The 27639-nt window shown below is 22.0% G+C and overlaps 1 protein-coding gene across 1 annotated transcript in view; it reads left to right on the forward strand.

The window, feature by feature from the left end:
- The first annotated feature begins 806 nt into the window (after positions 1 to 806).
- Positions 807 to 27639, forward strand: part of LOC117171869 (vacuolar protein sorting-associated protein 11 homolog) — a 70021-nt gene continuing 43188 nt past the window's right edge. The window contains exons 1-6 of the mRNA XM_033359510.1: positions 807 to 937; positions 1023 to 1091; positions 1471 to 1644; positions 13883 to 14079; positions 19926 to 20184; positions 20259 to 20410. Coding sequence (XP_033215401.1) covers positions 923 to 937; positions 1023 to 1091; positions 1471 to 1644; positions 13883 to 14079; positions 19926 to 20184; positions 20259 to 20410 — 866 coding nt within the window. The 5' untranslated portion in view covers positions 807 to 922. The remainder of the gene's footprint in view (positions 938 to 1022; positions 1092 to 1470; positions 1645 to 13882; positions 14080 to 19925; positions 20185 to 20258; positions 20411 to 27639) is intronic.

Below are 27639 nucleotides of genomic sequence, written 5' to 3' on the forward strand. Positions count from 1 at the left end.
TTGAAAAGATTAATTGTTAAGCATTAGGATTAATTTTCAAACAAAAGAGACGAATTTTCAATGAGATATATAAACTTAAATTCAAATGTTTTATCTTAAAACCAAAAGAGGCGAATTTTTCACAAAAAGCAGAGAGATGAATCTCTAACAAACAAAGTAAAATGTAATAGTTGATATTTCATTCAAAAAATATTTTTATCTATAACCTATTGAATTCAACCAAAAGTGTCTAACTTTCAACAAATAATGCAATTTTTTAAATAAAAAAGGTCAGTTTTTAACAAAAAATAAAGCAAATAAAATAAAAGACCAATTTTCAGCTAAAGAGAAGGAACTTTCACCTCTAAATCTTAATCCAAAACAGGGAAATTTAATAAAACAGACGATTTTTTCCAAAACAGTTAATTTTTTATTTAAAAATATGTTTGTTTTTTTATTTATTACTATAACAAAATAGAAAACTTGCGAAAAACATGTACTTTTAAACCTTTTCTCAGTTAAACAATAATTTTATGTTTTTTTAAATTCAGAACTATGTAAGAATAACTGACCGTACATCCAATATTAATTTTTCCAATTCAAACTGAATAACTTGCACTTCGACTCTATTTTACGAATGAACGATAACCCTTTATTAACAATTTGTATCAAAAAAGCTATTTTTCATCAATTAAATTTGAATTTTCGCAGAACTCTGAATACTAATTTTTTACCGACTGCCTATAAATTTAAATTTAGTAACTGAATTACCCGCTAGAATCGCCACTTGCCGGGACCGGGGGATAAAAATTGCAAAATATGGCAGAAAACCAATTATCTCTCACCCAACCCCTACTGTCAAACTGAGACTCAAAACCCCTTAATTTAATTGTTTAAAACTTGTATAATCACCAATGAAGGAAAAGTGAAACGATAATATAAAATGGCGTTTTTAGAGGTTAATAATTACTTTTTTGATTATTTGAGTCGCTTGCAAACAAGAGTTATTTTTATGAATCCTAACCTCGAAATTTGCGTTTCAGTGGCGCCGATTCAACTTTTTTGATCTTAAAAAAGAAGTGGATTCTGGAAAAATAGCAGAAACACTCGGTGTAAGTAAATTAAAATCTATTGTTACTTTTCTATTACAATTTTTAATTAAAATAACATTCATTTTTGGGAAATTATTCAGTTTCTTTACTGTCGACACGATTCATTTTCTTTATTGAGTAGGGATTATTGCTCATTTTAGGCTTGTAAAATATATAATTTAAAAATTAGTATATTATTTTTAGATTTGGAATCTTGTTTTCTGAGTTGATGATTAATTTCGGTTTCTAAAGTTGGGTCCATTCTTAAAGCAAGCTTCTGTTCCTGCCAAAAAAAAGTTTTTACATTCTCATCCTATAAAATTCAATTTCTTTCACTGTTTTTTAATTAAATTAATTCGATTAATGAAAAATTAAAAAGAAATCCTAATTTTATAAACAGACTTCTCGAGTAACTGCTGCAACGAGTGGAAATGGACATTTGGTTTTCGGAGACAGTCTAGGAAATATTCACTTGGTCAACCGAACCTATGAAGTTTTGACTTTTCGAGCCTACGAAACTTCCTTATCTCTTGCTCAGCAAGTTCAACATTCCACTTTTCTTTTCACAATTGGCGTGAGTATAAAAAAATATATTTTCAGTGATTTTTGACTCACCCCTCCCAAATCTACTAGGGAAATATTTGTTAATATTTGTGAAATTATTGAAATCTTTGCGAAATATTAAAAATATTCTTAAAATCTTTCATAATATTTGTGAAATATTGAAATCTTTTAATCTATCCGTAATCTTTTAAATTCTTAGAAAATCATTTTTAACATTTTCTTATTTTTATCCATCTTTTTGAAATTTTTGTGAAATTATTGAAATCGTTGAAATTTTTTTGAAATCTGCGAAATATTTTAAATTCTTAGATAATTATTTTGAAAAATTTCATATTTTTATCAATCTTTTTGAAATTTTTGTGAAATTTTTGTGAAATTATTGAAATCGTTGAAATTTTTTTTGAAATCTGCGTAATATTAAAAATATTCTTAAAATCTTTCATAATATTTGTGAAATAATTGAAATCTTTTTAATCTATCTGAAATATTTTAAATTCTTAGATAATCGTTTTGAAAAATTTCATATTTTTATCAATCTTTTTGAAATTTTTGTGAAATTTTTGTGAAATTATTGAAATCGTTGAAATTTTTTTTGAAATCTGCGAAATATTAAAAATATTCTTAAAATCTTTCATAATATTTGTGAAATAATTGAAATCTTTTTAATCTATCTGAAATATTTTAAATTCTTAGATAATCATTTTGAAAAATTTCATATTTTTATCAATCTTTTTGAAATTTTTGTGAAATTATTGAAATCGTTGAAATTTTGTTGAAATCTGCGAAATATTAAAAATATTCTTAAAACCATTCATAATATTTGTGAATTAATTGAAATCTTTTTAATCTATCCGAAATATTTTAAATTCTTAGATAATCATTTTTAAAATTTTCATATTTTTATCAATCGTTTTGAAATTTTTGTGAAATGATTGAAATCGTTGAAATTTTTTTGAAATCTGCGAAATATTACACATATTCTTAAAACCTTTCATAATATTTGTGAAATAATTGAAATCTTTATAATCTATCCGTAATCTTTTAAATTCTTAGATAATCATTTTAAAATTTCATATTTTTGTAAATCTTTGTGAAATATTTGAAATTATTGAAGTTTTTTTGAAATCTGCGAAATATTAAAAATATTCTTAAAATTTTTCATAATATTTGTGAAATAATTGAAATCCTTTTAATCTATCCGAAATATTTTAAATTCTTAGATAATCATTTTTAAAATTTTCATATTTTTATCAATCGTTTTGAAATATTTGACATTTTTGTGAAATTATTTAAATTTTTGCGAAATATTAAAAATATTGTTAAAATCTTCCATAATATCGGTTAAATAATTAAAATATTTTTAATCTGTCTGCAATGTTTGAAATTATTGGCAAATCATTCAAATCTATTTTGATATTTTGTAATATTTGTGACATAATTGAAATCATTGCAATTTTTGTTAAAATTTTCGCGAAATATTTAAAGTATTCTTGAATTTTTTTATAATCTGTGTGAAATAATTGAAACCTCGGAAATTCTGAGAAAATCATTAAAACTTTTCTGAAATTTTTGGAAATCTTTTCAAACTATTTTGTGATGTTTGTGAAATTATTGAAATCTTAGCTAAATATTCGAAATTTTTATGAACCCTTTGAAATATTTTTGAATTTCTTGATGATATTTGTAAAATTAATAAAATCTTAATGAAAACCTTTGGAAATCATTCAAATCTTTCTGATATTTTTGTGAATCTTTCTAAAATATTTGAAATCTTTGCGAAATCAATGACATATTTGTTAAATCTTGAATTGTTTTTGAAATATTTAGTGAAATTTGTGAAATTATTGCAATCTTTATGTACTTTTGGAAATCTTTGCGAAATATTTAATATTATTTGTAAAATTATAGAAATCATTGAATTTTTTTTTCAAATCTTCGCGAAATATTTAAAATTCTCTTAAAATATTTTATAATATTTCTGAAATAATTGAAATTTTTTAAGTTCTTAGGAAATTATATTAATATCTTTCTGATATTTCTGGAAATCTTTTCGAAATATTTGAAATTCTTGAAATATTTGAGAAATTCTTAGAAAATCAATCAAACTTTTCTGACATTGTTGGAAATCTTTTGAAAATATCTTGTGATGTTTGTGAAATTATTGAAATCTTTGAGAAATCATTGAAATATTTATGCACTTTTAGAACTGAGTCTGAAATCTTTGCTAAATATTCGAAATCTTTATGAAACCTTTGGAAATATTTTTGAAATAGTTGATGATATTTCTGAAATATATTAAATATTTGTAAAATTAATTAAACCTTTGGAAATCATTTTAATCTTTCCGATATTTTTGGAAATCTTTCTAAAATATTTTAAATATTTTTGAAATGTTTGGCGATATTTAAGAAATTATTGAAATCTTTGTGGACTCTAAAATCTTTGTGAAATCTTTGGAAATATTAAAAATATTTTTGAAAAATTTGATATTTGTGAAATCCTTTGGAAATCATTCAAATCTTTCTGATGTTTTGGAAAATCTTTTAAAAATATTTGAAATATTTGTGAAACTATTGAAATCATAAAAAATTTTGTGCATTTTTCTAAATCTATCTAAAATCTTTGCAACCTATTCGAAATTTTTGCGAAATCAATAAAATATTTGTAAAATATTGAAATATTTTTTAAATATTTGGTGATATTGGTGACATTATTGAAATCCTTATGCACTTTTGAAAATCGCTCTGAAATGTTTGCGAAATATTTGATATTATTTGTGAAATTAGAGAAATTATTGAAGTTTTTGTTTGAAATCTTCGTTGTGAAATTATCGAAATATGTGTGAAATTCTTTGGATATCATTAAAATCTTTCTGATATTTTGGGAAATCTTTTGAAAGTATTTGAAATATTTGTGAAATTATTGAAATATTTGAAAAATATTTAAAATATTCTTAAAATATTTTATAATGTCTGTTAAGTGATCAAAATATTTTTAATATATCCAAAATCTTTGAAAATATTGGGGACTCATTCAAATCTGTCTAAAATTTTTGAAAATCTTTTCTAAATATTTGGTAATATTTGCGAAATTATTGAAATCATTGAAATTTTTTTTAATTTGCGCGAATATTTAAAGTATTCTTAAAATCTTTGATAATATGTTTAAAATAATTGAAACCTTTGAAATACTTAGAAAATCATTCAAATCTTTCTGATATTTTTAGGAATCTTTTTTTAAACTATTTTGCGATGTTTGTGAAATTATTGAAATCTTTGAGAAATCATTGAAATATTTATTCACTTTTAGAAATCAGTCTTAAATCTTGGCTAAATATTCGAAATTTTTATAAACCCTTCAGAAATATTTTTGAAATACTTGATGATATTTGTGAAATTTATTAAATCTTTGTGAAAACCTTTGGAAATCATTTAAATCTTTCCGATATTTTTGTAAATCTTTCTAAAATGTTTGAAATATTTTTGAAATTATTGCAATCATTAAAAAAATTTAGAAATCTTTGCGAGATATTAAAAATATTCTAAAAATCTTTTATAATATGTTAGAAATAATTGAAACCTTGAAAATTCTTAGAAAATCATTAATACCTTTTTGATGTTTTTGGAAATCTTTTCAAACTAATTTGTGATATTTGTGAAATTATTGAAATCTTTGAGAAATCATTGAAATATTAATGTACTTTTAGAAATCAGTCTGAAATCTTGACTAAATATTCGAAATCTTTATGAAGCCTTTGGAAATATTTTTGTAATATTTGATGATATTTTAGAAATTTATTTTGAAATCATTTAAATATTTTTGATATTTTTGTAAATCTTTCTAAAATATTTGAAATATTTTTTTTAAATGTTGAAATCTTCGGAAATCATTAAAATCTTTCTGATATTTTGGAAAATCTTTCTAAAATATTTGAAATATTTATGAGACTATTGGAAAGATTACAAAATTCGTGCAGTTTTTAAAATCTATCTAAAATCTTTGCAAAATATTCGAAATATTTGCGAAATCAATTAAATATTTGTTAAATCGTAAAAATTTTTTGAAATACATTGGTGATATTTGTGAAATTATTGAAATCATTGAAATTTTTTGTTGATATCTTCGCGAAATATTGAAAATACTCTGAAAATCTTTTATAATATGTCTGAAATAATTGAAATGTTTTAAATTCTTAGTAAATTATTCAAATCTTTCTGATATTTTTGAAAATCTTTAAGAAATCTTAAAAATCTTTGTGCATTCTTTGAAATCTTTTTTAAATTTTTGTGAAATAATTCAAATCGGTTTTATATATGCAAGATATTTGAAATCTTTAGAAAATCATCGAAATCTTTATGAATGCTTTGGAAATATTTTTGAAATACTTGATCATATATGTGTGAAATTTATGAAATCTTTGTGCAATTTATGAAGTCTTTGGGAAATTATTGAAACCTTTGTGCACATTATGAAACCTATATGAAAATTCTGTGAAATAATTGAAACCTTTGGAAATCATTTAAATATTTCTGGTATTTTTGTAAATCATTCCAAAATGTTTGAAATTTTTTTGAAAATATTGAAATTATTGCAGTTTTTCTGTATTTTTTGGAGTCCATCTCAAATATTTGGGAAATCAATTTAATATTTGTTAAATCTTGAAATATTTTTGAAATATTTGGTGATATTTGTGAAATTATTGAAATCTTTATGCAGTTATGGAAATCAGTCTGAAGTCTTTGCGAAATATTTTAAATATTTGATATTATTTGTGAAATCATTGACATTTTTTTTAATCTCCGCAAAATATTTAAAATACTCTTAAAATCTTTTATAATATGTCTGAAATAATTTAAATCTTTTAAATTCTTACAAAATCATTAAAATCTTTCTCATATTTTTAGAAATCTCTTCGAAATACTTGGTAATATTTGCGAAATGATTGAAATAATTACAATTTTGTTTAAAATTTTCGCTAAATATTTATAATATTCTTAAAATCTTTTATAATATGTGTGAAATATGGAAAAGCATTAATACCTTTTTGATATTTTTGGAAATCTTTTTAAACTATTTTGTGATATTTGTGAAATTATTGCAATAATTTCACAAATATCACAAAATAGTTTAAAAAGATTTCCAAAAATATCAAAAAATCTTTGCAAATATTTGAAATCTTTATGAAAACATTGGAAATATTTTTAAAATACTTGATGATATTTGTGAAATTTATTAAATCTTTTTGATAACCTTTGGAAATCATTCAAGTCTTTCTGATATTTTTGTAAACTTTTCTAAAATATTTGAAATATTTTTTGAAATATTGAAATCATTACAATTGTTGTGTAACTTTTGAAATCAATCTAAAATCATTGGGAATTTAATTAAATATTTTTGTAGTATTTGGTAATATTTGTGAAATCATTGAAATCTTTGGAAACATTTGTAATATTTTTGAAAAACTTGATATTTGTGAAATCCTTTGGAAATCATTCAAATTTTTCTGATATTTTGGAAAATCTTTTTAAAATATTTGAAATATTTGTGACACTATTGGAAAGATTAAAAATTTTGTGCAGTTTTTGAAATCTATCTAAAATCTTTGCAAAATATTCGAAATCTTTGCGAAATCAATGAAATATTTTTTAAATCTTGAAATATTTGTCAAATCTTAAAATGTTTTTTGAAATATTTGGTGATATTTGTGAAATTATTGAAATCTTTGCGACATATTTTATATTATTTGTAAAATTATAGAAATCATTGAAATTTTTTTTTTTTTGAAGTTTTTGCGAAATATTTAAAATACACTTAAAATCTCTTGTAATATGTCTGAAATAATTGAAATCTTTTAAATTCTTAGGAAATTATTAAAGTTTTTCTGATATTTTTGGAAATCTTTTCGAAATATTTGAAATTATTGAAATCTTTGAGAAATCATAAAAATTTTTGTGCGTTCTTTGAATTGTACAAAATTTTAATGAAATAATTTTAATCGTTTTAATCTATTCGAGATATTTGAAATCTTTGGAAAACTTTTTAATATTTTTAAAATACTTGATGATATTTGTGAAATTATTGAAATATGTGTGAATTCCTTTGGAAATCATGCAAATCTTTCTGATATTTTTAGTAATCTTTTCGAAATATTTGGTAATATTTGTGAAATAATTGAAATAATTGAAAAAATTGAATTTTTTTGTAGAAATTTTCGCGAAATATTTAAAGTATTCTTAAAATATTATATAATATGTGTAAAATAATTTAAACCTTGGAAATTCTTAGAAAATCATTCAAACCTTTTTAAACTATTTTTTGTTATTTGTGAAATTATTTAAATTTTTGAGAAATTATTGAAATATTAATGCACTTTTAGAAATAAGTCTTAAATCTTGGCTTAATAGTCGAAATCTTTATAAACCCTTTGGAAATATTTTTGAAATACTTGATGATATTTGTGAAATTTATTAAATCTTCGTGGGATTTATGAAATCTTTCTGATATTTTTGTAAATCTTTCTAAAATATTTAAAATATTTTTTTAGATATTAAAATCATTGCAATTTTATGTAGTTTTTAAAATTAATATAAAATCTTTGGGAAACAATGAAATATTTTTGAAATATTTCGTGATATTTATCAAATTATTGAAATCTTGGTGCACTCTTGGAAATCTTTATGAAATCTTTGCAAAATATTTGAAATCTTTGAAAATCTTTGAAATACTTTTGAAAAACTTGATATTTGTGAAATTCTTTGGAAGTCGTTTAAATATTTCTGATATTTTGGAAAATCTTTTTTAAATAATTGAAATATTTGTAAAACTATTGAAATCATTAAAAATGTTGTGCAGTTTTTAAAATCGATCTAAAATCTTTTCAAAATATTCGAAATCTTTGCAAAATCAATGAAATGTTTGTTAAATTTTGAAATATTTTTGAAATATTTGGTGATATATGTAAAATTATTGAAATCTTTATGCACTTTTCGAAATCAGTCTGAAATCTTCGCGAAATATTTGAAATATTTGGTATCATTGCATTTTTTTTAATCTTCGTGAAATATTTAAAATACTCTTAAAAATCTTTTATAATATTTCTGAAACAATTGAAATCTTTTAAATTCTTAAGAAATTATTCATATCTTTCTGATAATTTTAGAAATCTTTTCAAAATATTGACTATTATTAAAATCTTTGAGAAATCATAAAAATCTTTGTGCATTCTTTGAAATATTTTTTAATTTTTGTGAAATAATTAAAATCGTTTTAATCTATCCAAGACATTTCAAAAATCTTTAGAAAATCATCGAAATCTTTATGAAACCTTTGGAAATGTCTTGGATCATTCAAATCTTTCTGATCTTTCTAAAAAAATTTCTAAAATATTTGAAATATTTGTGAAATAATCGAAATCATTGAAATATTTATGCACTTTTGGAAATTAGTCTGAAATCTTTGCAAAATATTCGAAATCTTTTTCATACCCTTGGAAATATTTTTGAAATACTTTGGAAATCATCATAATCTTTCTAATTTTTTGGAAAATCTTTTTGATTTTTTAAATCTGTAGAAAATCATCGAAATCTTTTTGATATATTTGGAAATCTTTTCAAAAAATTTGGTGATATTTGTGAAATTATTGAAATCTTTGAGAAATCATTGAAATATTTGTGCAGTTTTGGAAAGCAGTCTGAAGTCTTTGCGAAGTCTTTGAAATCTTTATGAAACCCTTGGAAATATTTTTGAAATAATTGATGTTATTTGTGAAATTGATGAAAACTTTGTTAAATTTGTGAAATTTTTGTAAAAACCTTTGCAAATAATTTAAATCTTTCTGATATTTCTGTAAATTTTTCTAAAATGTTTTAAATATTTTTGAAAATATTGAAATCATTGCAGTTTTGGTGTAGTTTTATCTAAAAGCTTTGGGAAATCAATGAAATATTCTTGAAATATTTGGTGATATTTGTGAAATTATTGAAACATTTATGAAATCCTTTGGAAATCATTAAAAAATTTGTGCAGTTTTAGAAATCTTTCTAAAATATTTGCATACCATTCGAAATTTTTTGGGAAATCAATGAAAAATTGGTTAAATCATTCAAATCTTTCTGATATTTTGGGAAATCTTTTCATAGTATTTGAAGTATTTTGTAATATTTGTGAGATCATAAAAATCTTTGCGAAATATTAAAAATATTCTTCAAATCTTTTATAATGTCTGTTAAGTAATTAAAGTATTTTTAATCTATCCGAAATCTTTGAAATTATTAGGGACTCATTAAAATCTTTCTAAAAATTTTTGAAAATCTTTTCGAAATATTTGAAATATTCGTTAAATTATTTAAATCGTTGAGAAATTAATAAAATCTTTGTGAATACTTTCAAATCTTTTTGAAAGTTTTGTGAAATAAATGAAATCATTGAAATTTTCCTGATATCTTTGGAAATATTTTCAAAATGTTTGATAATGTTTGTGAAATTATTGAAATCTTTAAGAAATCATTGAAATCTTTATGCACTTTTAGAAATCAGGTCTGAAATTTTGCGAAATATTGTTAATATTTATAAATATTTCAAATATTTATATATATTTTAAATACTTAAGGATATTTGTGAAGTTATTGAAATATTTGGAAACCATTCAAATCTGTCTGATATTTTTGGAAATCTTTTCAAAATATTTTAAATATTTGGTAATATTTGTTAAATTAATAAAATGATTACAATTTGTGTGCAGTTTTTGAAATTCATTTAAAACCTTTTCAAAATATCATCATTGAAATTTTGTTAATATCTTTCGAAAATTTTTCAGAATGTTGGAAATATTTTTTAACTATTTGTTAATATTTGTGTAATTATTGAAATATTTTTGCACTCTTGTACATATATTTAAAAGCTTTTCGAAATATTTGAAATATTTTTGAAATTTTTCAAATTATTGAAATCCTTTGGAAATTATTAAAATCTTTCTGATATTTTTTAAATATTTTCGAAATATTTGGTACTAATTGTGGAATTATTGAAAACATTGCAATTTCTCTGCACTCATTGAAATATATCTGAAATAATTGAAATCTTTAAAATGTATCTGAAATTTTTAGAAAATTATTAAAAACTTTCGGATATTTTTGGAAATCTTTTCAAAATCTTTTAAATATTTCTGAAATTATTTAAATATTGGAGAAATCATTGAAATCATAGTGCACTCTTTGAAATTTTTGTGAAATAATTTAAATCATTTTAATCTATCCGATATATTTGAAATCCTTAAAAAATTGTTGAAATCTTTTTCATATCTTCGGAAATCTTTTTAATGTGTTTGGTGATACTTGCTAAATTATTGAAATCTTTGTGAAATCCTTGGGAAGTCTTTGAAATCTTTGTGCACTCTTGGAAATCTATCAAATCTTGGCGAAATGTTTGAAATATTTTTGAAATTTGTTAAATATTCGTGAAATCCTTTGAAAATCAATTAAATCTTTCTGATATTTTTGGGAATCTTTTCGAAATATTTGATAATATTTGTAAAATTATTGAAATTTTTGTGTAATCATTGAATTCTTTGTGCAATCTTTAAAATCAATATGAAATTTTTGTGAAATCATTGAAATCCATAGGAAATCATTGCAATTTTCCTAATATCTTTGGAAATATTTTCTAAATATTTAAAATATTTTTGAATTATTTGGTAATATTTGGTAAATTACTGAAATATTTGTGCACTCTTGGAAGTCTATATGAAATTATTTTAAAATAATATAAATATTTTTGAAATATTTGATGATATTTGTAACATTATTGAAATATTTGTGAAATCCTTTGGAAATCTTCTCAAAATTGTTGTGCTTTTTTTTAACCAATCAAAAATCTTTGCAAAATATTCGAAATATTTGAGAAATCAATTAAATATTTGTTAAATCTTGAAATATTTGGGGATGCTTGTGAAATTATTGAAATCTTTGTGAAATCCTGCGGGGAAATCATTGAAATCTATATGATAATTTTTGTGAAATAAATGAAATCCTTAGGAAATCATTGTAATTTTTCGGATATCTTTGGAAGACTTTTCAAAATATTTTTGAATTATTAGGTTTTATTCTGTGAAATTATTGAAATCTTTAAGAAATCTTTGTGCACTCTTGGAAATCTATATGAAATTTTTTCGAAATCTTTGGAATCCTTACGAAATCATTGAAATTTTTCTGATATCTTTGGAAATCTTTGTTAAAATTTGTGAAATTATTGAAATCTTTGTCCACTCTTGTAGATATCTCTGAAATATTTGTGAAATCTTTTAAAAATATTTTTGAAACTTTTGAAATCTTCAGAAATCATTCAAATCTTTCTGATATTTTTGGCAATCTTTACAAAATATTTTAATTATTTTTGAAATATATCTGAAATATTTGTGCAATAATCGAAATCTTTTGAGTCTATTCGAAATATTTGAAATCTATAGAAAATCATTATAATATTTCTGAAATATTTGGTAATATTTGTGATATTATTGAAATCATTGAAGTCTTTGTGAAATCTTTCAAATCTATCCGAAATCTTGATGAAACCTTTGAAAAATCTTAGGAATATCTTTGGAAATGTTTATAAAATAATTAAAATATTTTTTATATATCTGATAATATTTGTGAAATTATTGAAATCTTTGTGAAATCACTGAAATCTGTCTTCAATTTTTGTGAAATTATTGAAATCTTTTAAATATATCTAAAATATTTTCAAAATATTTTTTTTAATTTTCATAATATTTGTGAAATTCTTGAAATATTTTGAAAATGATTCAAATACTTTTGAAATATTTCGCAATATTTCCAACATTCGTGAAATCTTTGAAAAATCATTTAATTATTTCTGAAATATTATAAATCTGTCCGAAGTCTGTCTTAATTATTTGAAATATTTCCGGCAATCTTTGTGAAATCTTTGGAAAATTATTTAAATCTTTGTGAAATATTTTTATTTTATCGGAAATCTTTCCGAACCCTAAACAAAAAATTCAAAGTCTTTGGGAAATTATTAAAATCTTTGTGAGGTATTTGAACTATACCCGGAATCTTTCCGAAAATTCTGTAAAATCTTTGTAAATATTTAGTAATATTTGTGAAATTGGTGAAATCTTGTAAAAATCATTGAAATCTTTGTCCTTAAAGTTAAGGTGTTTTGAAAAAAAAAATTGAAAAAATAACAGAGTTTATTTAAGAAGTAACTGTAAAAAATAATCTGGGCTGTCGCACAGTCACTATTAATCACTTTTTTCTCAAATTACTTTTTACTTACTTTTTTCAAGAAGAAAATTACATTATTCACCTTTCTTTCAATAAATTAATTCATGGGTTAATCACTATTCAATTCAGATCTATACTTATTTTTGAACTATTTTAAAAAAATAGGTTAAAAAACTATTTTCTTTAGTTTAAAATTCTCTTTTAATTTTCAAATTAACTTTCTTGGTTGAATATTCATCTTTTCGTTGAAAATTTAAGTATTCGACCAGAAGATTCATCATTTCAGATAAAAATTAATATTTTTGGTTAAAAATTGAATTATTCCAATTAAAGATTCATCATTTTCGTTTGAAAATTAGATGTTTTTTCTCAAATTGAAAATGTAACTATCACTATTCCGATTGAATATTCCATCATTTAAGTTGGAATTTTATGAACATTCATTTTTTGACAAGAAAATTTAACTATTCATTTTGTGGTTCACATTTTTTTTTTAAATTCGTCTATTTTGTTAAACATTCTATTTTTAGTAGAAAATTAATTTTCTTGGTTAAAATATCATTTTTCATGCTAAAAATTCATCTATTTTGGTTAAAAAAATGCATCTATTTTGTTGAAAATTTAATTATTTTATTGAAAACTTAACTGTGTTGTTAAAAAAATGTCTTTTGAATTAAAAAGTCATCTTTCTTGGCTGAAAATTGATCTCTCTTGTCTGAAAATGAAATTTTGTTCTGAACTTTAACTTTTCGACATAAAAATTTAACTATATTTTGAAAAGTATAGTTTTTTGGCTTGAAAATTTAACTAATTCGTTAAAAATGCAAGAACTAAATTTTTATGTCTATAATATTGTTTTCTAATATCTCAAAACGGATTTAGATTTAATTCAACACTTTTTGGCGTTAGTCCCCACCCCTTTTAAAGTATCACTTAATTCGGATGCTCCCTATGAAAAAGATCTCTAAAAAGTAAAAAATTTCCTCAAATTATTTTAATATCTAGGAAGACGAGCCTGGCTGTAATCCAACAATAAAAGTATGGAATTTAGCGAAAAAAGATAAACAAGGATTGCCAATTTGTGTCAGAATTAGCAGAGCAATTCCAAGTTATCGAGCCGTTCCAGCAAGCGCCCTGTGCGTTCATTCCAGTCTCACACTGATGGCTGTTGGATTCGAAGACGGTTCTATTATGCTCTACAGGCAAGGAAAATTCATTCAGGATTCATATTCTTTTCCCTATTTTTTCTGCGTTTGCCCTTTTTTCCTAGATACGAATCCAGAAAAGTGATCTGGCCAAAAAACTCATAAAAATAAAAAAATAAGACTCATGTCTGAAAAAATTATCAATTTAAGCATTAAATATTTAATTGTAAACAGGGTGGCGACTTGACTGGGAAACCTGAAAAAGGCGAAGAAATAATCGGGAATTTAATTCTGATCGCAATATAGTTCAAGTTTAAAGTTTTTTTATTTATTTAGAAATTAAACTATTTGTTTGAAAATGTATCTACTTTGTGAAAAATTCGCTTTCTTACGTGGAAAATTAATTTTTTTGTTTGAAAATTCATCTGTATGGTATAAATATCAACCATTCCAGTTGAAGATTCATCATTTTAGTTAAAAATTCATCAGTTTGGATGATAATTAATCTTTTCTTTGTCAAAATTCAACAATTTAAATAAAAATTTGTCTTTTTTTAATGAAAATTGAACTATTTTGTTAAAAAACCACATATTTAGCTAAAAATTGATTATTTTTTTGTGTTGAAAAAGAAAATACTTCAAGTAGTTTTTTCAATAGTTTATTTGTTCAAAATTAATGTTTTTTTTTAAGATTCATCATTGAAACTGAAAATTTATATCTTTTGGAAAATGTAACTACTTTGTGTTGAAAATCATTTTTTCAACTAAAAACTTAGCTTTTACAGTAGAAAATATCATTGTTTTCCTGAAAATCCTATTTTTTTTATTGAGAATGAGATTTTTAACGAAAAATTCAACTATTTTATTTTGGATTGAAATTTTATCTTTTTTTTTATCGTTTTTTTCTGTCTTTTTCTTTTGGGAGAATTAATCTTATTGGATCTTATTTATTTCTTTTGAAATCCCCATTTTTTTGTTAAAAATTGATTTCTTTCTGTGGAAAAGAATCTTTTTCTGTGCAAGTTAATCTTCTTGTTTAAAAATTATTCTTTTGGGTTAAAAATTAAAGTATTACAGTTAAATATTGTTCATTTAACTGAAATTTAATTTTTTAGGTTGAAAATAAAATTAATTGGTTAAAAGTTCAACTCTTGTTGAAAACTAATTCTATTTTTTCTAAATCGTCATTTTAATTTAAAATTCATTGCCTGAGTAGGAATATGAAATATTTGATTGAAAACCTGTTTTTTCTTTGAATTAAAAGGCATTTTTTGCCAGAAATTGATCTATTTGGTTCGAAAGTTGTTTCTTTTTTGGTTTAAAATTATTTTGTTTTTTAAACTGAAAATGTAATTATTGTTCTTGTTGAAAATTCAGCTTCCTGGTTTAAAATTATTTCAAGTCAGAGTTCTTCGCAATTTTAAAATTCCCTCTTCCAAATTTTAGAAAAAGAAAATACTTCAAAAGTTTTTTCAATGGTTCTTTTGTTAATTTTTTTTTAAGATTCATAAATTAAATTGAAAATTCACCTCTTTTTGAAAAGGTAACTAGTTTGTTGAAAACCATTTTTTCAACTAAAAACTTAACTTTTCCAGTAGAAAATGTAACTATTTTTCTGAAAATCCAATTTTTTTTTGGCTGAGAATGAGATTTTTGACGAAAAATTAAACTATTTTATTTTGGGTTGAAATTTTATCTTTGTGGATAAAAATTCAACTGTTTGGTTGAAAATTTAAGTTTTATTTAAAAATTAAACTATTTTTTTTTTAATTCATGTAATTTGTGAAAAATTCGTCTTTTTTTGTTGGAGGAAATTAATCCTATTGGATCTTATTTATTTATTTAAAAATTCACGTGTTCACTTAAGAAATCGACTTTTTGGTAGAAAATTTTTCTTTTTTTTTCCTTTTGAAAGTTAATCTCCTTGTTTAAGAAATCTTCTTTTCAGTTACAAATTCAAGTATTATAGTTCAATATTCATCATTTTAGTTAAAAATTCATCTTTTACGTTAGAAATAAATTAACTTGGTTGAAACATTAAAAAATTTTTTGTTACATTTTTTTTTAAGATTCGTCATTTTAATTGCAAATTCCTTTCTTTTCAAAAATGTAGCTACTTTGTTTAAAATAATTTTCTCAATTAAACACTCAGCATTTTCAGTAGAAAATGTAACTGTTTTTCTGAAAATCCGATTTTTTTTGGTTGAAAATGAGATTTTTAACGAAAATTCAACTATTTTATTTTGGGTTGAAATTTGGTATTTTTTGGTCAAAAAATCTGCTATTTGGTCAAAATTGATATTTTTTATTTAAAAATTAAACTACTTTTTTTAATTCATGCAATTTGTGGAAAATTCTTTTTTTGTAGAAAATTAATCTCATTGGTTGAAAATTCATCTTTATAGCAGGTATAAAATTCAACAATTTCAGTTGAAAATTCATCAGTTTGGTTGAAAGTTAATTTTTTAAAGTGTTAATTTATCCGTTTTATTTTGGGTAGAAAATTGATCTTTTCAAGTTCAAGATTTAACAATTTGGACGTAAATTTCCCCTTTTAAATTAAGAATTTATTTAGATCGATAAAAATTCACGTATTTAGTTAAAAAATGGACTTTTTTTGGTAGGAAATGTTTTTTTTGTTGTTGTTGAAAGTTGATATTTTTGTTTAAAAATTCTTCTTTTCGGTTACGAATTTAAATATTCTAGTTAAATATTAATAATTTTAGTTGAAAATTTATCTTTCAGGTTAGAAATAAATTTTGTTGGTTGAAAAATTAAAAAATCTTTTGTTGAAATTGATTTTTTTGTTAAAGATCCATCATTTTAATTAAAATTTCATTTTTTAAGTGAAAAATGCGCTATTTGATTGAAAATTTTTTTTTCTTTGGATGAAAAGAAATTTTCTACTGAAATTCTACTAGATATGTAACTATTTCATTTTCTGTTAAGAACTAATTTTTTCTAGTTCAAGATTCAACTATTTAGCTGAAAAATTGTTTCCTTTGATTGAAAATGCAATTATTTCGTTAAAATTCATGTAATTTGTTGAAAATTTTAATTTTTTTTTAGAAAATTAATCTTTTTGTTTAAAAATGAAAACCGGAGAAATTACCGTCTTTTTATTAATTAAAACTAGAGCTTATCATATTATTTAAAGAATATAACGTTCCTTGAGTCTGATTTTCTAAACTTTTATCTATACTTTATGAGAGAATTTTTTTTTAAATTTTTTCCATTATAAGAAGAAATTTTTGCAATTTTTCGCTCTGTGAAATTTTTGTTTCTCTCACTTAAATTTAATTATCGATTTGATGATATTCCAAACATGCAAAAACAATAATTTTCTCATTTATGAAAAATAAGAATAATTATCGTTTTTATTTTAGGACATTTAGTTTCGTTAAAGGAATATAATTTTACTTGAAACAGGGAATTTTCTGCATGAAATGGCAATTTTTAAAAAGAATTATAATTATGATTTCGCAGAAAGTAGTTTAAAAAATCACTGTTTTAAGTCAGAACTCTTCGCAATTGAAAATTTCCCTCTTCCAAATTAAAAAAAAATCAATCAATAAAATACTTCAAGACGTTTTTAGAGATTTTTCTGAATTAGAATAGAAAGATAATTTAACTATTCTAGTAGAAAATCCGTTTTTTTAATTAAGCATCAGATTTTGATTTAAAAATTCAACTATTCTATTTTTGGTTGAAGTACTGTTTTAAAATTGTTTTTTAATAAAAATTCTTATGTTTTACAAGAAATTTAATCTTTTTTTGGAAAAAATGCATCTAATTGGTAGAGAATTCAACAATTTTGTTAAAAAATCATCATTTATGGTTACAAATTCATCTTTTTTAATTGAAAATTCATTTTTTTCATATAAACTTATTTCTTGTTTAAACATTCATATTTTTATTTTGAAAAATCAACGGAAATCTTTTTAAACAGAAAATTCAGCTATTTTTTGTTGTTGAAAATTTATCTTTTTGATTTAAAAATTCATCTGCCTTAGCAGAAATGACATCTTCCTTGGATAAAAACGCAACTGTTTGGTTAACAATTAAAATATTTTGTTAAAAATTCACTTTTTGTTTAAAATTTATGTTTTGGTGTTGAAAAATGAATGGAAATTTCTTTTGGATCAAATTTCAACTTGAAAAAAAAATGTGTCGTTTTTTATTAAAAATTCATCTTTTTTAGTACGAATTGCACCTTTCTTGAATAAAAATGCAACCATTTGGAAAAGAATTCAACTGTTTTATCAAAAATTCATTGTTTTTGGTTGAAAAAATGCGCCTTTTTGGATTGAAAATTAAATTATATATTCATATTTTGGTCTCGAAAAGTCAAATAGAATTTTTTCTTGAAAATTCAACTGTTTTCTTTTAATTAAAAAAAAAAAATAAAGATTCTTCTGTTTTAAGAAAAATGTCTTCTTTTTGTATAAAAATGCATCTATTTGGTAGAGAATTTAACAATTTTGTTAAAAAGTCATCCTTTTTGGTTAAAAATTCATCTTTTTGGATTAAAAATTAATTTTTTTTTGCATAGAAAGTTATTTCTTGTTTAAACATTTATATTTTAATTGTGAAAAGTCAGCTGAAATCTTTTTAAACAGAAAATTCAGCTATTATTTTAAAAAATTATATTTTTGATTAAAAATTTCATCTGTTTTAGTTAAAATTTCATTTTTTTTTAACAATGAAAATTCATCGTTTTTGGGTTCGAAAAATGCGCCTTTTTGGATTAAGAATTACAATTTTTCGTAGAAACTTATTCTTTGTTAAATATTCATATTTTGATCTCGAAAATTCAACTACAAAATTTTTCAGATAAAAATTCAATTTTCTAAAAAAATGGTGTGATAAAAATTCATCGGTTGTAAAAGAAATTTCAACTTTTTTTATAAGAATGCATATATTTGGTAGACAATTCAACAATTTCGTTAAAAAGTCATTCTTTTTTGTCAAAAATTCGTATTTTTTGATTGAAAATTCAATTTTTGTCGTAGAAACTTATTTCTTGTTTAAACATTTATGTTTTAATCGTGGAAATTGAAAAAATGTTTTTAACAGAAAATTCAGATATTTTTTGAAAATTTATCTGTTTGATATAAAAATTCATCTTTTTTAGTGGAAATTAAATTTTTGTTTTAATGAAAATTTAACTTTTTGGTTAAAAATTCTTCTTCTTTTCTCAAGTATTCAACTATTTTGTTTGAAATATTTGGTTAAATCACTTTGTTAAGATTTTTTTTTTAGATTTATATTTTCAGTTGAAAATTCATCCCGTTCGTTGAAAGTCTAACTATTATGTTGAAAATTAATTTTTTTTTATTGAAGGCTTATGTTAAAAATTAATATTTTAATCAAAAATGTAACTTTTCCCTTTTTTATGATAGATCTTTTTTAGTTGAAAATTCTCCTTTTTGAGAAAAAAAAATGTCTAGAGAAAACTCGTGTATTTTGACTTGAATGTTTAACAATTTAGATCAACTTTTATTTATTTCTTGATCAAATAATCTCTAGTTGTTGAAAATTCGTCTTTTTGGTTTTAAAATCCTTTTTTGTATAAATTTCATCTTTTTAGATTGAAATATAAAGTATGGCACTTTTTTATCGGAATTTTTTTTTTAGAATGAAAACTTAATTATTTTGTTAAAAATACATCTTTTATATTAGAAAAGACATTTTTTGTTTAAAATCAATTAATAAATTTGTGTCTGAAATACTGTTTGATTCCGTTTACAAAACATTTTAAGTTAATATCATTACAAGATTAAAATACCAGTACTTTACTAATAATGATCAAGGAAAATGAAAACAAAGTCCCTTAAATAAGTATTTCAAACCCGAAATTATTTATTTCGAATTAGAGTTTATATATTTTTTTTTATTTTGCAGAGGAGATTTGACCCGGGAGCGAAAGAACAAAATAAAAGTTCTCAAAGATACAAGCACTGCCATAACTGGATTGGCAATAAAATCGACAGGGAAGCAAAATCATTTGTTTGTCGCCACAACGAGTAGCGTTTTTCTTTATAATATAACAGTGAAAGACAAGGAATTTAAATCGAATCTGGACAGTATGGGTTGTGCGAGAAAATGCAGCATTCTTGCGGAATCGAAACAAGACAGTCATTTTATGATTGGCCGGAACGATGTAAGAAAAAAAGAAAAGAAATATTCATAATTTTCAGTTACAATAAAATAATTTGTTTTAAATTAATGTTGCAGGCAATTTATTGTTACACGTCCGATGGAAGGGGACCTTGTTACGCAGTCGATGGCCAAAAAATTATGCTGGAATGGTTCAGAAGTTATTTAGTTATCATTGCAAAAGAAGCTGCTAATGTTTCTAGAACAACGACAATTTCCGCCAAACCTAGGTAAGGGACCGTACTTAAATTATTTTGTTCAGGACCTAAAATAACTATAAATACATTTTTTAACTGAAAATTTTAGTTTATACTTAAGTTTCAAGTTGAAGAAATTAATTTTCATCCCGAAAAAATACGCATTTTCAACCAGACATGAATTTATTAATAAAACAGATGAATTTTCAACTAAGAAGAATAATTTTATATTTAAGAAGATGAATTTTCAATTAAAAATATAATTTTTCGGAAAGAAAACTTTCCAACAAAATTGATCAATTTTCAATTCTAGAAACGAATTTTAAGTTGAAGCAAAAATATTGAAATAAAAATGGACTAGTTAAATGTTTGGATAAAAAATGGAATTTTCAATAAAATAGTTCAATTTTCAAACAAAGAAATTAACTTTCAAGTAAAAAAGTTTAATTTTTAACCAAAAATGGGACAGTTAAATTTTGAATAAAGACAAAAATCGAACTTAAAACAAAAAAGGGAAATTTTCTGACAGTAAAAAAAATTATTATTACCCACAAAAAAAAAGTTTTAACAAAATATTTGAATTTTCAAGCAAAAAATTTAATTCGAAAACAAATAATTTAATGTTCAAACCAATAATTTTGTACCGAAAACCTAAATTCAATATTTTAAAATTCAAGCTTAAAACAATTTAAAAAAAAAATTTTGAACAAAATAGATCGATTTTCAACGAAAAACGGTTACATTACTAGTTTAAAAAATAAATTTATAACCACAAATAAAAAGTTTTCAGCAAAATAGTTTAATTTTCAACAAAATACAGGAACTTTCAATCATATAAATGAATTTTCAACCAAAAAGATAAATTTTTATCGGAAGATGAAACTGAATTTTAAACAATGAGAATAATTTTATACTAACAAAGATAAATTTTTAACTGAGAGGTTGATTTTCAAGGAAAAAAAATGTTTTAAAAATTGTGAAAGTTTCAAATTTAATTTTTAAATAAGAAGAATAATTTAATTCCAAAACAGATGAATTCTTAACCGATAACGGTCAAATTTCAAGCCTAAAAAAAGAAATTTCGAATCAAACAGTTCAACTTTCAATTAAAAAATAAATCAATTTTCAAGTAGAAAAGATAAATTTTCAACAAAAAATTATACAATTAATTTCTCAGTTAATTTTTTTTTTCACCCCAAAAACAATCAAATTCTCAACAAAATAGTTGAATTGTCAATAAAAAAAATTAATTTCTAACATCAACAGATGGATTTTCAAACAAGTCGAATACTTTTTTAATAAAATAGAGAAATTTTCAACTGAAAATGATAATTTCTAAAAACAAAAAAAAAATGTCAACAAAATTGTTAAATTTTCTTCTTTAAAAATGAATATTTAATCTAAAAAAAGATGTATTCAAACCAAAATAAAAGTTACATTTTCAGATAAAAAAAATTTAATTTTAGACAAAATAGTTTAATTTTCTAGGAAAGAAATGCATTTTCAACTGAAAAAAAAGAAATTCTAGACCAAACATGAAACAGTTAAATTTTTAATTCAAAAAATCAATTTTGAGCAACAACAAAAACAATCGAATTTACAACAGAATAGTTAAATTTTTAAACCCAGAAGGGAACGCACAAACAACAAGAACAATATTCTAATAAAAAGATGAGTTTTCTACCAATTGAATTAATTTTCTCTAAAAACGACCAATTTTTAAGGAAACGCGAAAGCAATTTTCAACTTCCGAAATGAATTTTAATCTAAAAAATAAACATATTCAACTATCTAGTTAACAATTTTTGGTAAATTCGTATTATTATTTTTTTATTGAAAATGTTATGATGGCATTCATGGTTGCAAATTCACCTATTTTATGGATCATTTGTTTTTTTTTGTTGCAAATTAACTTTGTTGAAATTTCTTCCCTTTTTTTTTAGAAAACTATTTGTTTGAAAATTATTTTTTTGTTTCTTTTTTATAATTTTTTTTACTGAACATGTAACAGTTCCATTTTTTGTAAAAAATTTATCTTTCTAATTCAAATTCAAGTATGTTTGTGGTTAAAAATCCATCTCATTGGTAAAATATTATTCTGTTGCAAATTTTTGTTAAAAATTATATTTTTCAGTTGAAAATTCATTATTTCCGTCAAAAATTAAAGTTTTCAACTAAAAATGTAACTTAAATTTTTGGTTAAATCTTATTTTTTGTAGTTTTAATAATCATTTTTAAGTTGAAAATTGGGCAATTTTGTTGATTTTTAAACAAATGTATCTTTTCAGTTGAAAATTCTTCTTCTTTAATTGAAAAAGCATCTGTTTTGGTTAAAAATGATTGATCTTTTTTGGTAGAAATTTATTGTTCTTGTTTAAAATTCATATATTTTAATTCCGAATTCATTTATTTCGTTAAAAATGCACATTTTTATTAAAACTTTTTTGTTCATTTAATACAATTTGTTTACAAATTCCATTAGATGGTTGAAAGTCTACGTATTTTTTTTTGGAGATTAATCTATTTTGTTGAGCAAAAATTTTTTTGTTTTACTTTTTAAACTGATAATGTATTTTGTTGAAACTTTGTTTTTTTTTTTTTGTAATAATGATTTTTTACTGAAAATGTAACTCTCACCAATTCTTGGGTCGTTTTTGCTCTCGTTTTTCTTATTTAATAATTTATATGTATTTAGATTTAAACGCATTAAACAATTTTGTTAAAAACTCGGTTTTCTTATTGAGTATATATTTTAATTTGAAGAATTTTTAAATTCAGTTTTAAACGCTTAAATAATTAAAAAATAGAAGCGTTTAAAATATCTCACTGTTCAATTAAAATCAGTAATTCCTGTTATTCATACCAAAATTTCGGTGCATTTTGGCAGATTTTGAACAAAAAATTTAGAAACTTTTTAAGGAATTTGAAAGGCTTCAGAAGAATAAATTTAAAAACTATTTAAAATTAAAATAACTTTTAAGAAGTTTTCAGTTCACAAAAAAAACATTATCGCACAATTTTTAGTAATTCTAGCTTTAAATCGCTTAAAATTATATAATTTTGAAGATTTTTAAATGCATTGATATATTTGGCTGGAAAATTATTTCCTTTAGTTGAAAATTTTGACTTTTTTTGGTAGAAATGAATCTTCTGCGTTGAAAATTAATCTTTTTGTTGGAAATTGATCTTTTTTTGTTTAAGAACAACTATTATATTTTTTATGTTATTTTTTTGAATAAATAAAATGAATTAAATAATTTATTTGGACATTTATTATTATTATTTTTTTTTTTTGCTTAAGAATTCAAGTGTTACAATGAAATATTGATCATTTCAGTAATTAATTCATCTGATTGGTAGATAATAAAACTGCTTGGTTCGAAATAAAATTAAATTTGTTTTAAAAACGAATCTGTCTTTTTTTAGTTAAAACTTAATTTCTTAAATTGAAAATTAAATCATTCCATTTTTTGTAAAAAAAACGATCTTTTTTAGTTTAAATTTCTGCAATTTGTTTGAAAATTGATCTTTTTCCGTTGAAAATTCAACTGTTTAATTAAGAATTAACCTATTTTTTATGCGTTTCTTTGGCTGAAAATTCAACTATTTCGTTAAAAATGCATCTATCTTTTTGAACATCCAAATTCCTACTTGAAAAATTTGGAGCTTGAAGCGGATTAAATTGAATTTAATTCAATAGATACATAAATTTAAAATTTGTATTATTTTTCAAATTCATGGAATTTAGTGACAAATTCAAGAAATGATTAATCATTTTTTCAGTATTATTTAATTATTTAATTAGTCTATCGTGCTAAAATATTTAAGAATATCTTCTAATATCAGTTAAATTCCGAGAAACTGAAAAGAACATTATTTATAATAAATCAGTGAAAAATTATACATGGAAAAAACTTGGAGTTGCCAGGGAATTTTTTTCCAGGATTTGAGTAGACATCCTGTAATTGTGCTGAAATCTAATTTGAATTCTATTTTACACACCAAAGAAACGGGTGAGTGAAAAACGAACCTTTCCAACAACAATTTTTTTTAAGTTATAGAATTTTATTGGTCGCTGAAAAGTCAGGGATTTCGAGAAAAAAATCTGACAGAACTCGGGGAATTTTTATAACTTTTAATAACTGCCAAGCAGAAATTTCAAATTTTTCAATTTAAATTTTCAATTATTTTGTGCTGTTTATAAAATATTCTAGATTAAAAATGTTAAAGTTTCAGATTCTGGTCTTTAAATGTTAATTTTCAGGAAAAACGAAAAATTGCTCAGAAAAAAATTTAGGGAATTTTTAAAATGAAGTTTTGCGTTAACCATGCTATAATATTCTTCTGAGTCATTTATTTGCTTTGTATTTATTTTTTGCTCTTGCTCTCTCCCGGAGATTATCATTTTAATTATAAATTTTATTATTTGTTTATAAATTTAACTTGTTAAAAATTCATCCATTTCGGTTGAAAATTTATTTTTTTTTGGTCCAAACTTCAACTATTCCAGTTAAAGATTTACAATTTTATTTGAAAATTCATCACCTTATTTGAAAATGTAAGCATTTTTTTAAAGTTAGTTTTTTTGTTGTTAAAAGTTAGTGTTTTTTTATGGCAAGTAATTTCTTTAACTGAAAATTTAACTTACTTCAAATAAATATTCCGTAATTTTAGTTGAAAATTCGTCTGTTTAATGGAACATTATTTTTTTTTTGTAAAAATTAATTTTTGTTTGTTGCAAATTTCATTATTCCAGATTAAGATTCATAATTTTTTGAAAATCCGTTTTTTAAATAATTTTTTCAACTAAAAATTGAACTATTCCATTTTTTGTGGGAAATTGAAATTGTTAGTGGAAAATTTAAGTAGATGAAAATTTAATTTTTTGTGTATATGTATTTTTTACTACAATTTCATCTATTTTAGTACAAATTGCATTTTTCTGTGTGAAAAATTCATCAATTTTTTTAAAAAGTCATCCATTTTGTTTGAAAATTCGTCTTTTTGAGTTGAAAATTCAAGTATCTTCGTAGAAAAATTACTCATTTTAAATTCATCTTTTCATGTTGAAAAGTCAAACTGCAATTTAGGAAAAATTTAAATTCTACTAGTTTTTTTTTTTAAATTTTTCTTTTTAATTCAAATTACATCCATTTTTATTTGATAAAAATGCAACTATTTGTTTGAAAATTCAGCAATTTTGTTAGAAATTAATCCCTTTCGGTTGAAAATTCATATTTTGGTGTTTGAAAAGTCAATTGAAATATTTTTTGGATGAAAATTAATTTTTTTTATGTATAGCTTTAGAAATGCAAAAGTCATCTTTTTTTAAATCGAAATTATATCTTTCCTGGTTAAAAATTCAACAATTTGGTTAGAAAGTCATTTTTTCTTTTTGAAAATTCACTTTTTTTATTACAAATTCAAGTATCTTCTTGGAAAGTTGACTTATTTCAAACTCATAATTTGATGTTGCAAAGTCAAACTGTGATTAAAAAAAAATGGAAATTCAATTATTTTTGTTTGAAAATTTGTCTTTATTATTAAAAATTTCATCAATTTTAGTAGAAATTGCATTTTTCTTGGACAAAAATGCAATTATTTGTTCAAGAATTGAACAATTTTGTTAAAAATTCATCCATTTTGGTTGAAAATAAAACTGTTTTGTTGAAAATTCGCCTTCTTGGCTTGAAAATTAAGTCTCTCCGTAGAAAATTTACTTATTTTAAACTCATATTTTGACGTTGAAAAGTTAAACTTCAATTTAAAAAAAAATTAAAATTCAACTTTTTTTTTTAATTTTCATTTTAATTTAAAAATTCATTAATTTTATTAGCCATTACATTTTTCTCTGATAAAAATGCAACTTTTTGTTTGAAAGTTCAACAATTCTGTTCAAAAAGTCATCCTTCTCGGTTGGAAATTGAATTATTTTGTTGGAAATTCGTCTTTTTGGGTTGATAATTCAAGTATCTTCGTACAAAATTTACAAATTTTAAAGTCATATTTTGACGTTGAAAAGTCAAATAACGATTAAAAAAAAAACTTTTACAATTTTTTAGAAAAAAAATGAATTTAAAATTAATAAAAAAATTAATTTAATTTAAAGAATTTTTAAATGCTTTCTTAAAGACTTGAACAAATAAAAAATAAAAGCCTTTGATGTTGAAAATTTTGGATAAAAAACATTTTTATTTCATAAATAAATAATTTTTTTTAATTTATCTGTACTTTAAGTAATAAAAAGTGAACGAAAACTATTTGACAAAACGATTTCAAACCAGTTCAAAATTTAAGAATTTTCAGATTTTAACTTTAAAACTTAAATGGTTTCAATTTGAAAGTTTTAGTCATTAAACAAATGTGAACGTGTGACTAAAAGTTTATAAACCATTTTTAACTTAAAAATAACTTCATAATAATATATTTTATTAAATTAAAAATATTATTTCAGTCTAAAATATTCAATTTTTAGCCAATTCAATTTTAAAAAAAGATAAATTATTGAATATTTAGAAAATATTTGAATTTTTATATAAGACAAGTAAATTGAAACCAAATATTCAAAAGTAAAGAATCTTTAACTGAATTGTTTGACATAGAAATCCTGGAATCGTTAAAATTTCGAAGAGCTTTTAAACCTTGAACGTTACAATTTTAATTGTTGTATTTGAAAAATGCCTAATTTGTAAGTGAAATTTTTAAATTTTGATATATAATTTACAAATGAACACTTGTAGAAAAATGCGAGTTATTTTAAGAGAAATTTATAAGTTTTAAAAAGATTAAGAATTATCATGTGAATTGTAGAAAGTTTTCTTAAAATCTTTTAGAATATTTTTTGAAAATTTAATTTAAATCTTAGAAAAACTTTTTAAATATTCTCTTAAAGTAATTTTTTAAAATGAAAAGTTATTTTTAATTTTCCTAGCAACCTTAAAAAAGTGTTTTTGTTCTTTTGAAGCCTTTCGCAATTCTTGAAAAGAATCTAATTTTTTTGTTTAAAATTTGCGAAAATCTACATTTTGTTTTATATTACGCTATCATTTCAAGTTTTACATTAAGTTTGAACCTTTTAAAAACTTCTACATATCTCTTAAAATTACTCAAATTTCGCTCTAAAAATAATAAATTTTCCACTGTTATTTATACATCCAAATTGTAAAGAAATTTTCTAAAACTTGCAGGATTTTATGAAAATTATAGAAAAAATTCAATTCATTTTGACAGATATTTCGAAGTTCTGAAAAAATTTCCAAAAT

This window comes from Belonocnema kinseyi, chromosome 1 (genome assembly GCF_010883055.1).
Source record: "Belonocnema kinseyi isolate 2016_QV_RU_SX_M_011 chromosome 1, B_treatae_v1, whole genome shotgun sequence".
Taxonomy (NCBI): Eukaryota; Metazoa; Arthropoda; class Insecta; order Hymenoptera; family Cynipidae; genus Belonocnema; species Belonocnema kinseyi.